Here is a 14438-nt window from a genome sequence, read left to right as displayed (position 1 = left end):
TTCACAGAAATTTGTAAGCAAATCCGAGAGGTTACGACGCCTCGACAGCCGACACCCTATTTTCCGCGACATCAATTGAATCCTCAAAGAGACAAATGTAAAAGTCGTTTGTCGAGGTCTCGAGTCAGAGCGAAATCCTTTATTGCGGTCGCAGCCATCATAATGTCGAGGATCATGCTCGAGGCCGGCGTCAAATCTTCAAAACGTTCCGGCCACTTTTCCTCGTTACTGTATTTGGCCTAATGTTTTCCCGGCTAATAATTCGCCGGATAAGCCGGGCGCCGCCACTTACTAGGCCGTTCGCTCCCGCGGGACGCAGTCTTAGAACACAAATTGAGTTTCGCTTAGTGATTCGGGAAAACGAGCAACGCCATTCGAAACGAGCATTCCAGATCTTATAATGGTGCTAAAATTGCCCAATGTTTGGATTCATTAGTCTTTTACGCTATTCATAAATATTTTAAATATCTTTGGCCTACTCACTAAATGGACCTTAGTAGTATTGTAGTTAATTGGTTATTATTAAAAATAAATTTCGCAGTCTTATAACGAATTATAAGTATTTAATTTAGATAAGTTTAGTCATTCCTCAATTTTCCTACTTGAAGCAACATTTTAATGTTATAATGGTATATCTAAAGTTCAAATATTTTAATTATTTGTGATTTTTTGTGCTTTTAAACATTGTATTCCAAAATGTTATGTACACTTGTAAGTGACATGCTTATCAGATACTTTGTTATTATATATTTGTAATTTTAAAATTTTTATATGTATGTTGTAAATGTGCTTTTGAAAATAAATAAATAAATAAACATTTGTATTGCAAAAATTGATGAATAAATATTTAATAGATAACGGTCAAATGTCGACCTTTATTCGATCACCAGCTCCAACAAATAATCTCTATGAACCGATGCCGGCTCACTAACGTGTATCAGTTATAATGAAGTAATTTCATTGAGATATTGATCTCTCCGATTACCCTTTAAAAAATTTATTCCAAAACATTGAATTTAATTCTCTGGTCGGTGTAAGCAACGCAGTACAAGGCTTCTTTTGGATGATATGACGTCGTTTGCAAAATTCGTTTGATAAATAGGTTGTACCTGTTCTTTTCTCGGGGTCTGGGAAGAGCAGGTCATCTAGCCGAGCAGCTGCGGAGCGACCTTTGCTGTTGACAGCGACTGCAACCAGTCTGAAGCGAACGTCCCACTCCAGACCGCGAACAGTCCACACAGGTTCTTCGGACGTCAGGTTCACCCTGGATAAAATAAAATTAACATGTAAAAGTGGTGTGTAAACAATGGTATTATTATCATACAATAATTGTTGATGAATGAATGGAATCACGCAGAATGTATAAATATCAGATTAAATTTAATAAAGATATTTAAAGTTTTGGGTAAACGGGTTAGTCAATGCTCATCCCTAAATTTGCACGGTATCTGAACTTATGTGACCACATTCCAAATTCTTATTACTTGGGCAATAGCAACAGAGCACTTAACAGATTTTCTTAGATTTATTTCTATATCTCTTGATACATTTAAATATAATTGCCGACCGACCGAGGTTTACAATATAGGTATAGCTCGGGTATTAAATTCCATAAATATCTTTGTTTGTGTAAAAACCTCTGCAAGGTAACCAAAGCAGATTATTCGGGAAACGATTAGCTCAAACATTGTTCACTAATTATCGTACTTTTTATATCTCTATCCAGTTTAAAAGACAAGCTCCGTTTCGATTAAGAAAGAAAAATTAAAACACACACTTAGTAAAAAGTAGTCAGGTAACACACATAAAATACAATGGAATCGAGAATCACCTCCATTTTGTAGTCGGTTAAAGTATTACCTATCAGCGAGTAATTTGTATTCTAAAAACTCGTACACTCTGTGACATTAACTAAATGAACGCAGTTCGAATCCATCACGTAATTTGATTCGAAACCCATTCACTAAACAGTTTTTGTGTCCATAGCTTAGCTATGAACTACTATTATCGAATTTCATTCCATCATATAAAACTGTGTAACGACGGCTTCACTTATGTTGATTTTGATCTGTCATCCACTCGTCTAGTTAATCTTTATCAATGCTATGAAATAAAAACATTCGTTTGTATTATTTTCAGTTATTACAGCTTGCTGGTCACCCAAGGGTTGATTCGATTAACGTTACAAATATAGGCATTTATCATTTTGAAACAAAAGTTCGTGTTTGTATTTTCAAGTAGTCATGTTTACTTTCATTCATTTCGGAAGTATAAAATCAATTCTCATTAGCATTAATTAGTAGCATAAGATTAGCCTTCAATGCCAATTAATGTGGAACCGCGAGTGACATCCAATATCTAATAAAAATATGATTTTAACATAATAAAAAACTGTAATTTTTGTACCTTAGCAAGTCCATTTAAATTATGCTTTGAAACGTGCTTAATTTCTCTCATTGGCTCATGATAATGGAGGTATTAAATGACAAAGTTTTGTTTATTGCCAAGAATTAGGGTAATTCTAGGGTTCGTTGGGGACATTTGGACAACGAGAGTGGTCGCCGTCTCCCCGGAGACGTCGCCTAATGTACACGGGCTGACATACGACGTTTCTCACTTAGGCGAAACGATTTCACAACGTTGAAACGAAATTAATGCGCCCTTTGCTGCTTGAATGTGCGGAGTTTTTGAAAATTTTACCAATAATTAAGTTTATATGATGTTCGTTAGCTGTGAATGTTTTATATTGAGCTTGTTTTACGTCGTAAACATTTATTTCAATACAACGAAGGCTGTAACTAATTTATTTGTTCGATCGTTTTATTGCAAAATAATATCTTCAAATTTACATCAAGGCATTGGTATCATGATGCGGATGAAAGCGAAATAGATTTCTGCTCATTCAGTTGATATGTGAACATTTCAAAGAACAACTGGAGTGTAACAATATGTTTTCAAATAATACTTTTCTAACATTAAGTAAATGAATCTCTTCTGGTCCATAATCTTAAGTCCATATTATTTTTACCTGTAAATACAGACCCATATCTATCTAACAAAGGAAAGGGTTTTCATTTTCAGTGGATTATAAAAATACAACAGTATTTATGTATCAAACATCAATCAAAACGTAAGACCCTTGAACTCGGCAGCAGCTGGTAAATTTTAATAGGGTATTCTTACTCGCGGGATACCTACTTGTGTTTTCCGTTAATATTTTCTTAAAGAATTTATTATTTAAGTTAGATAAAAAACGAGTTTGTTTTAGACCACACGACTGAAGTAAAACGTCTTCAGCTCCATTAGAAAGACAATATGTGAATGCATTTCTCTTTCTTGTCCCTAAAGTAACATACGAAATGTAACTCTCTCTCTTTCTTTCTTTACTAAAACTCTCAACTTCCGTTCGCCTCGCCCAATCACACTTTTCGTAACTCGTCACGATTCACCAGCTTACTCCCCAAAATAAAGTGTGCAAAAAAAAGTTATACTACAATAAATAGTACGAAAATATACTGAAAATTGAAACAGAAAAAAAAAACGAAGTCAGAGAAGCCATGAAATAGCAAATAAGCAACCCTTTCGTAACTAACGATATATACTAACACGCGGTCGTCTGTTCCTCAGCAACTTAATGCCTATGTTTTAGTTAGCAGTCGGTTGATATAGTACTAAATGATTGATTTTTTGAATGATTGATTGATTGATTGATTAAGTCTGCAACAACCCACTGCTGGGCATTAGCCCCTTTTCCATGCAGGAGAAAGGTCCTTAAATCCACCGCGCTGCTACACTGCGGATGGTGGTATATACCGAGAGTTTAACGTGCTCTCAAAGGCACAGTGGGAATACCCATAAAAACAGATAACCAGGCCGAAAAAAAGTCGAATGTCCACCCTGAGTGGAAATCGATCCTGCAACCGTCCAAAACGAGACACGCACCACTACACCAGAACGATGTCGTAGATGCGTGTGATGCGTGTGATATAATGAACATATTGCTTGTTTTAATACACGTATAAATAAATATAGGTATATTACATCCAGCCTAAAGTCTAACCTTGCAACCTGCGAAATAGAAAAAAAATGGTCACTGCACTGTTACGAGCCTCGACGTAGTTATGTTTGTAAAAAAAAGAGTTAGTATTAAAAGTAGAGTTATTGGTTAAGACAGCCGCCGAGAATGGATGTTGGATCGAGACTGATTGACTGATGACTGGGATTGTCGGTTGTGAGCTAGGGATGTCAGAGTCAGCGGGCAAGGTATGAGTGGATGCGTGGTGAGCGGAAAAGGGTACAAATAGTATTTATAACAGCACACTGTACCAACATACTAATCAACTATAACAGTCTAGGTCCAATAATTCCAGAATGTGCTCGAAGCTCCGCTTCAAACATATACAGTCCACATTCCCTCCATTATTTATCGTTCCTAAACGTTATTAACGCGCTCAAAACGAGCCAGTCGACGGTTCCTGCATTTTCCTTTACGAGTAAACAAGACTTATTTACAGAAACTTATTTGGTCAGTAAAGGATCATAATGTGTTTGTACTTGTCTACAGTTTTGGCTGCATTGTATCACATGTTCCCCGTCTCCGTGTCTCTGGACAATGTTTTGAAAGTCTCGCTAAGCTGTCGATCTTGATTGTCGTCACGATCGCATTTCAGATCGTTATTCTTGTGAGATGTCTTCGTCGATGGGATTATCGTCGCTTAGGCGTTATGATTTATTTTATTTACTTATTTATTTACATAAAATTAATCAGTACGGATTTACCACTTACGCTAATTAAAATTTCAAATAAGTCACATTAATTAACTTTAAAAAAAATCAAAGCAAAATAACAAGTTACACTAATTGATCATAATAATAAGCATAAAACAAAAAAATAAAATAAATGATAATAGTAGAATTAAGATTCAGTCAAAATAATACAAAAATATAAACAAAACAAAAATAAAAAATAAAAAATGAAATAAAATAAAAATAATAAAAAGCAATAAAACGATAAATTACTCGTCAGTTTATAGGTATAGGGTATGATATAATGAATGATTGATAAATTTGTTGAAACAAAATTTATGGAAATTTTTTATTCTTATTTGAAGAAGAATCATGTTAGACTACATTATTCAAACATCAGTAAACTAATTCGCTAAATCGATTTGTCTGCAGATGTCAGATGTAGGAACAATAATAAAAATAAAAAATAATTTTAATAAATATCAGGTATATTAGAAAGAAAGAATTAGCGAATGTAATAACAGTAAAATTGGCTTAGTACTTTGTACTAGAATACAAGAATGGAAGGTATTACATCAAGCGCTCCGCGAGGCGGCCACTTACGCTCCATTATGTTATAAAGTATACGATATATTTTCGAAACCTCTTAATGGTAATCGAAGCTCATAAAGAACCCATTTAAACTCCGTCTAGATTACAAATGAAATTTGTTGCTCATATTGTGTCAAAGTACCGTATTGTAACACAACAACACCTCCAGTGTTTAAGGACATTTTGATAAACATACGGTTTAATTATTTTTTAACTAAAAATGACAAAATAGTTGATTTTGTTCGCAAACGAAAAAAAAAAACAGACTTCAATTACATCGAAGCAATAGAAGTGTGTAGACAAAAAAATAGTCAAGTAAATACGCATTATTAGATATAACTCAAACATAACTCGGTAAGAGAAATATTCTCAATTAAATTTAAACGGGACCATATGACAAGTACAATCTTACGGTTAAAAAAGCATCATCGTCGGTCCACAAATAAAAATACAGTTGAATTAAGAAGCTCTTCCCTTTTGGAAGTCGGTTAAAAAAGATACATGAAGTCAAGCGAAGCGTTTACGTGTTCCTAAGTTAGTTGAACGTTTCACACTTCAGCCTATCGCAGTCCACTGCTGGACATAGGCCTCCACAAGTTCGCGCCAAAAACGGCGTAAACTCATGTGTGTTGCCCATAGTCACCACGCTGGGCAAGCGGGTTGGTGATTGCAGGGCTGGCTTTATTGCACCGAAGACGCTGCTGCCGTTGAACGTTTCTCTATTAACTAAACTTTTTAAATGTGTTCGACATACACACACGGTCATCTATTACTAAGGTGATCAACTTACTCACTGTTTGTGTATATTATTTTTTACCCAATTTATTTTACACCATTAAGTTTGTTGATATTTCTACGACTTAAAAAAATTAGGCCTTAAAATCGTTTCAGCATTCTCTAGAACAAAGAGAAAGATCAACGAAAGTTGCAAATATTGTGATATTAAAAGGTACATTAGTTTGCGGGTTCGATCCCCGATTATCATAAATATCTGATAGCGATCGTTACTCATAGTAGGAAATATATCCGCTAGTAGAACAGCGTGGTGGATTACGCTCCAGTCCTTCTATTACACGGAGCAAGATGCGTATGCAGCAGTGGCGGATGTTACGGGCGGAATCGTGATTACCTTTTAACTGAGTTATAAAAAAGAAGTGGGTTAGCCATTCGACGGTAATTTTTGTAATATGTTAATGAACGAAATTATTTCTAAGAAAACCATAGAAACATAATTAAGTCTTATACATGGCTAGTAGATAGACGCAATACAACATCCACTCGACGTAAATCTTTAAGCGCTCCTTTATAGCAAACCAGTTGGAAGCGGATTAAAAATGTAGCGAGCAGACAAGGGCCGCCTACTTGACCCAGCGAATTTATAGCTGAATTTTTACAAGAAAAAGATAAGGCTGGCTTGGATCTAAATCCTCGTTAGCGGCCATTGTCCTGTTCCCTCCTATTGTCGCGGTTCGTATTATATCCGAAATTAGACGAAAAAACCCTTTTTCACGTTATTACCTCCGAGGAGACTCGTGTACTATCTTTTTATAGAACGACGCGAATTGCATTTTAAATACAATTTGAGCGACGGCTCTGTTTGATTATTATCATTGTAATTTAAGATCTCAAATTGAACTGTGTACTCACGAAACAATATCACGTTTGTATTAGAATTTACTTTGTATTTTGTTTAGCCTTTATACATGTAGAATGGACGTCCTAAACATTGGAAGACTTCATTGCACTATAGTAAAAGATTCATCACTAAGTTTTCTAAATAAAACACTTAGTAAGGGAATCGTATGAAAAACAAATTTCAAATAGATATATAAATGTATTAATTAGTGATAAAAAATCAGCGAACATCGCATACAATAATAGATCTCAATTTATAATTGATGTGGAGTTAATAACAAACAATGACATGATTCCTTCGTAACAAGCGCGGCCCCGGCTGACGGCTGCGTATCGCGATAATCGCATTACCGGCTGCTGTTAATGCATAATGAGCACTTCCGAGTTTAACGAGCTCACTCGTATCGCTAATTATGAAATATCAAGCAAACATTACATAAAAATTACATTAATTCACCGAGCCTTTGTTACACACAAGCGTGTCGTATTATGGTGCAAATAAGGACAGTGATCCTAGGTATCAATGATTTAGACAAGGCCTTCATATCTTCAGAATGTAAGTTGTGGACGTAACAAAACTCAAAACTAAATATATAATGAAGGTAGTTTTTCAATAAAGGTTCCTTTTAATATAACGTGGCAGCGAATTTCACAAAGCGGTCAGTGGGCGATGTGACGAACATAAGTCATAAGATCACGACTCCAGCGTCGCACAGTCCAGGCACGCCAGCGAGCAGGCTGCGTGAGCAGATTGCCTCCGCAATATTAAAAACAATGCCACCCTCTCTCCTACCTCTATCCCCCACCACCCCTCCCCCGCGAGCTCCATACTGTGCTGCTTATTTGTAAAACGTTGCCTTTTATTGCAAGCCGTGGAAGTGGAGTGGTATGATTAGACGGAGAGGTGCTTTTCATTAAATCGGTTAGTGGTTAGCGTGATATAATTAAGATGTTCTCGGGTTTTAGTGACTTTTAAAATTATATTAAAACGGTCTTAATATAATCCGAGACGAAATAAAACAAAGTATAGTACTCGTAAAACATTTTGGAGTTACGATTACAAATAAATGACTAGAACTGGTTAGATAAACGAGTAAATTTTTATAGTTTAAGCATGCAGTAACTTCTTCTATACGAGATTATATGTGAACAGCTAGTTAAGATATGACCTCTATATAAAATTATAATTCACATTAATATAATATTTAAAAAAAGGAATGTACATTTTAGTTGTTTTAAATTATTATTATTATTAAAAAACATTATTATAGTTGTTATTGTTAATTCAAAATTTATTAAAATGTAACTATTTAATTATTTAAATGTAATTGTACTAACATTAGATTATAAGCATCATTGTTACTAACACTATATGGGCTAGTCCCGAAATAAAGATTATTATTATTATTATTATTATTATTAAAACATAGTGTAATCTGTAATAATGTCTATAAGCTTAAAGATATCAAGGGGCTAGCCATTTGTAACGAAATTGCAATCCTGTGCAATACTCTATCAAAGTTTGGTAAACTATTAATATATGTATTGGTGCTAATTAAACATTTACTTCATTCATTTTTAAATTACTAGCGACCCACCCTGGCTTCCCACGGGTGCAATGCTGATAATATTTGCAATTTAAGCGCAAAAAAGGTGTTTATTTACGGCATAACATTGGAAACTGTAAAGCTAGTGTTCCTCCAACATATAATGCATGTATTAATACATATAAACCTTCTTCTGGAAAAATTCTATTTACTAAAGAAAACCGCATCAAAATCCGTTGCGTAGTTTTAAAGATCTAAGCATACAGACAGCGGGAAGCGACTTTGTTTTATACTATGTAATAATATTACCAGTAAAGATTTAAATATTGTAGTGCACTTGTTTTGTGAAGAGATCATACCTGGGTTTATTGTCATCTCCGGAGTAGACTTCAAGAAGGAAGTGCTGCGGCAGGCCGCCGTCGAACCCCGCCACGCACGACACTTCCACTGAATCCGATGTTTGGTTCCATAGCGTGCAATTTCTTGGTGCGTGCGGTTTACCTTCACAAGGAAAACATTTTGATTTTCTAACGGAAGATTTTGGTGAAGAAATAGTTTGTGAATCATTCGAAGAATGAAGTAAAGTTCCGACACTATACATTATGAAGGCTACTTTTAAATATTACACAAGAATAAGAAGAAGTGGGATGTCGTATCATATAATAGTTTGGTAGAAATATTTTAAAGGATTAATGAACAAAATAAGAAAGCGGGCTGAAGTCTTGAGCCAAAAATTCATATCTCATGAAATTCCAATATACTCATTGAACTTAAATTAAGGTCGTCTAATGAATAGGCAAAGTTAACAATAAAGACATCATTCTCATTGCGAACCACATTTGACTTCTGACAGTATTGATTTTGTATCCTACAGTAAAGAAAATAATTTAATGTCTAATTTACTTCGAGGTTTTTGTCTTCCAGAACATTGTTATTTACTGTATTGAAGAACAAACTTCACTGCCAACGGAATTTAATTGGGTATTGATGCGTGTTACTATATTTTGTTATGAAGCTAAATTAATTTCAACTTTTAATGTCAAGTCGGGAACATGGCAAACGATTAAAAACTAATTAAACAAAGTTACACTACAACTTACCAGCAGCGACCATTTGAAAGACGCAGGGCGTTAGTTGCGAGCCGACTTCATTGGACGCGGCGCACGACAGCGTGCCGTAGTCCAGGTCTGCGACTGGCGTGTACCTTTATTGAAAAATAACATATTAAATTTCATTTTCTCAGCAACTGTTACGCTAGCAGTTACAAGTGTAATCAATTGCTTGTGACAAACATTTATATAGTTCATACTGATGTTTGTCATTTGAATTTTTATTTTTGAGTTATGTGTTTCTGGATTCTCGACACAAAATGTAATTCTATTCTTGGGGCTACTTATTTTCTGTATCAATCTTTAAGTTCAATGTTTTACATATATTCTACTCGCATACTCTTTTTGAATGGTTGAAGAGTTCAATTGATCGTTTGAAGAAATAATCGATTTCACATCGATTTAATCCGACTCAGAATGTCTTGTATATGCTTCACTTGATTTGTCTGCTTAGGATAAGCGTTTAAAATCATTGTAATTTTAGTTTGTGTGATTAGTTACCACCGGTTTTTGCGTTTGCTCCATTTAAATATTTGTGCTTATACTAATATTTGTTTCTGGTATGGAAGTTTATTTTTGCGTGATAATTTGATTGATTCGCCAAACGGCAAAAACGAATTAGGTTTATCTCCTGTACGAGTATGTGCACATTTACAGTCTGTTCCATTAATTGTGTTGTAGCTAGAACTTTTTCATTATCAGCGTTGACTAAACTACATAAATTCTTAAAATAAACGTGAACTTGCGGTGTGTTAAAATGTAACATAGTCTTTCTGTTATTCTTGTTACTATATAAACTCGTTGTGAATAATTAATGCCCAAAGCCTGCTTGTGCTCTGGCCCTAAAACAGAATATCATTTTAGTATTTAAATGTTGCTGTAGCGTTACAGTTAAGTACGATGGATTAATATCGTAACCAGTTAGTGGACTTTAAACGTATACTTGTATTTAAAAAAAAATATAAAACCATAATAACCCAAGGCGTTACAAAGGAAATTAAAAAAAAAAAAACTAAACGATTTAATTTAAATTATGTTGATGATACGCCGAATATTTTAACACGTTATGCAAATAAATTTAAAAAAAAACAACGATTGATTCTGACATAACGGTGCTGTTGCCGACATCTGACATAACAGCCAATACCAGACGAAGTTTTTTTAAATAATTAGTTTCATTTAAACATCGATGGTAATTCAATCATTTTGACCGCAATTGACAAGCTTGAATTTAATCTCTGAATCAGTGAATAACAAACATTTACGCTGATTAAACCTTTTATTTCGACAAACTTGTTAAATTGCAAAGGATTCGCATCGGCCGGCTTTACATGGAATCGGATTTCGTTTGACTTTTTACATATCAGGATTATATTTTATGTTTCTTTAAAAATAAAAACAAATTTTGGTGGAAAATGAAAATAAATAAATAATTGTCGCTCGGAATTTCAGACTAATGGTTTTTTACCATTGCGTGCGATGTTTTACAATGCTGGTACATTAAAAACAATTTTGAATTTTTTGGTGTTGCATTTTTTCCTTTTGTTCTTAAACGATTAAATAAATATTGAAAAATCTTCCACTATAAGATAACTGAGATAGTAAAATGTAAGTTAGAGTACATTTATTTAAGACCACAATCCTATCGAGTGCACTATTCAGCCTGTAACGTTTCACATCTGTGCAAAGGCCTCTTTCAGTGCGGGTTAATGGTTACATTCCCTACCATGAGTAACGATCGCTATCAATAATAGATGTCTATGATAACAACTGTGGCTGACAGCTTAAAGTAAAGTGCTCTCCGAGGCACGGTGTGGAGACTCCTAAGCCGGAAACAAATATTTCTATGAATACAAATATACATCCCGAGCAGCAAACCGCCGGTGTTTAGGCGCCTACATCCACTATTACACCAGAGCGGTTGTTCGTAGACTTCCTCTTCCGGTAGCAGAATTTTCGTTTTACGAGTGTACGTAATTTTAAAAGATATTTTTGATACGCACTTAAGACTAGAAGCACTGCCGTTGGAGGTGTATCTGTCAGCGGCGACGTCGAGCGTCTCCCCCGAGTTGTTGAACTTCCATTTGAAGACAGCGGCGGGCGGGTCGGCGTCTACCTCGCACACGATCACCACGGACTCACCGCGAGCCGCGCCCACCACCGACACGCCGCCGCTGCGGCAGGACGGCGCGTCTGGAACGCGAGGGACAGGGTTACTGTAATGTTTCACAACAATTATTCATATTACTGCATCTGGGTATACATCTTAATATACATGTATAGTTCTTCTGAACGTGTTCGTCACCAAACTTCTCCTAAACATCTGGACCGATTTTTTTGAAGTTTCGTGTATAAAATATACTTTATTGTACAACCAGAAACAATACATGTAATATAAAAGAAAAAGAAACAAGCAAGAAAAATAATAATAATAATAACAAAAAAAGGAATGTACAAATGGCGATATATAATATAAAATTCAATAAATAATATAAAATATTTTATATATGAATATATAATGTATTCTGACTTTAAATTTTAAAACTTTACTGAGAGTTTTTTGCTCTGGTTTTTTTTTTTGTAATATTGAATAAAGTCGAGGATATAATAGGAAGATAATAAATACCGATACATTAGAATTTAATGTTACATAATTAAATATTTTAACTGCGGTAAGGTTGTTGGACAACACTAAATACAATACTTAAGTATATAATGTACCTAATGTTAAGATATCAAATTTTATTTTATTGATTGGTATTTTGCCACCTTAAATTTTTTTTTGAATATATCTTTTATTTGAAGTTGTTAAGTGTGCGTAATCACGTTATGGCGAAATAAATATTTTCATTTCATTTCACTATCAGAACGGACGCGGGAAAAACTGCTTCGCGCAGATAGTTTCCGTAATTGTATTGTACGGTGTTAAGTTTCAAGAATAGTACCTATTCCTCGAATTTGAATACAAACAGTTTGTAATCTGCGTCTGTTTCCTAAATGGACTTTCGAAGTTTTCCGCTTTTATTATTTTGTGAGGTTTCGCTTACGAACAAAATTCTCGGTGATATCTAGCTACGTGTCAATTGTCATTTGATTCCCCTCGAGAAAATGAGTCTACATTATCGTATTCGGATCTCAATTTAACAATATCCGTAATAGTCACCGCTTCCGCAGATTGAAATGGAGACTCGCCGCGATTGAGGTGGGCCGGCGATGGCGAAACTATCAAGTAAATTGGAACCGAACTTGGGCCGGTCGCCTCGAATATTAAAGTAATAATTCGTATAAGCGATTCTGGTAAGTGGAGCGGTTGTCGGAAGGTTATTTTTCGTGTGGAATATTTTCTGCCGAGCGTGCATAAGTCTGATGCGAGGAAGACGATCTGGTATTAAATGGACGGCGACATGCGAGCGGTATCAGCGCAGTGCATTAAGTCCCTCCCGACCCGAACATGCGACCTTGCGTTCCTCCGTTCCTTGACCAAATCATTAAGGACTTTTTATTTTATTATCACTTTATGTAATCGCTAGAGATTAAAGTTTTTTAATCTAATATCAATATCAAGAAAATTCGTTCTTTTCTATTTGAATACAAGAAGTAGGTACTTGTACAAGACTCTTGCTTGATCAAACATTCAGAATACCCTCAGAGTTAATTATAAAAAGATGACTCTTACACGATAGACGAAAAATAAGTAAATTAAGGGTAAATTATAAAAATATACGTTTACCTTTTTAAGAGGCTCAATTTCATAGAAATATCTGAAGCTAAATACTGAAATCATCTGGTAATTTTATTATTTTCTATGACATGTCAATAAAAATAATTAAACAATAAAATGTTGTTTTGTGTGAATGAAAAGAAATACTAAAATTTATCATCGTATGACGAATTCAAAACAAAATTACTAAAACTATTTAACTCGTAAACAAGACATACGACAATGTCGAAATATCGAGCTTCGCAAAAAAAAAAATAAGCACGGTGAATTCCCGTTAAATATTTTAATAATGAAAATAACCGTGTTAATTTTAAATCAAAATAAAAATTTAAGACGCTTCAAACATTATTCATATAACAAGGTAGTTTGTATAACAAGGTAGTTTTCGGAAGAACATCCCATCCATCCCATCCCAATCCCTACGACCTTGTCGCTCATGTAGAGGAGTGTCGGGATCGTTTCAAGTTCGGAATTAGGGCGAGGAGCAATTATGTCACTGCGGCGGCGGCGGGCCCGATTAATATTGTAGCGGCCGCAATGCAGGCCCGCGGCGGTGTACACGCACCTTTACAACGCGAGTTTAACTGCTTTTCGCGGGTATGTCAAATCTCTCAGGAAGTTCAAAAGTCTAATGTCTAATTTACATGACATTTAAATAAGGAACGGTAATTTTCAAAGAGGACTCTTTATATTTTTATGTGATCTCATGTTTATTTATGACGTCATTAAATATGATGATATACTTTGTGTATTTTTGACGACGCGTCGGTGCAGCGGTCATAGCACTGGCTGTTGCGTTGGCGGTCGCGAGTTCAATTTCCGCTCACGACAGACATTTGTATCGGCCATATAGATGTTTGTCGTGGTCTGTGTATTGTGTTCCGGACCCCCGACACAGGAGAAAATCCTACTGGGGCCCGTTGAGTGTAAAGCGTTTTTATTTATTTATTATTATTTACGTACCTACAGATAAAACGTGTTTTAAGTATTAAGATAATTTAATGCAGGACTAAATAGGTGTCATTAATAACGTAATTCGAATATACTGAGCAGTCGTCGAACGATAGATCGAGCCGCACGCTCACCTGC

At 35.0% G+C, this 14438-nt stretch overlaps 1 protein-coding gene across 1 annotated transcript in view; it reads right to left on the bottom strand.

The window, feature by feature from the left end:
* The window catches only part of LOC123668473, a 268966-nt gene that overhangs the window by 65706 nt on the left and 188822 nt on the right, over positions 1 to 14438 (bottom strand). Inside the window, exons 11-14 of the mRNA XM_045602205.1 lie at positions 11632 to 11821; positions 9620 to 9723; positions 8879 to 9020; positions 1110 to 1264 (exon numbers count right to left, since the gene is read on the bottom strand). Coding sequence (XP_045458161.1) covers positions 1110 to 1264; positions 8879 to 9020; positions 9620 to 9723; positions 11632 to 11821 — 591 coding nt within the window. The remainder of the gene's footprint in view (positions 1 to 1109; positions 1265 to 8878; positions 9021 to 9619; positions 9724 to 11631; positions 11822 to 14438) is intronic.

This window comes from Melitaea cinxia, chromosome 3 (assembly GCF_905220565.1).
Source record: "Melitaea cinxia chromosome 3, ilMelCinx1.1, whole genome shotgun sequence".
NCBI lineage: Eukaryota > Metazoa > Arthropoda > Insecta > Lepidoptera > Nymphalidae > Melitaea > Melitaea cinxia.
This window is presented reverse-complemented; position numbering and strand designations above follow the sequence as displayed.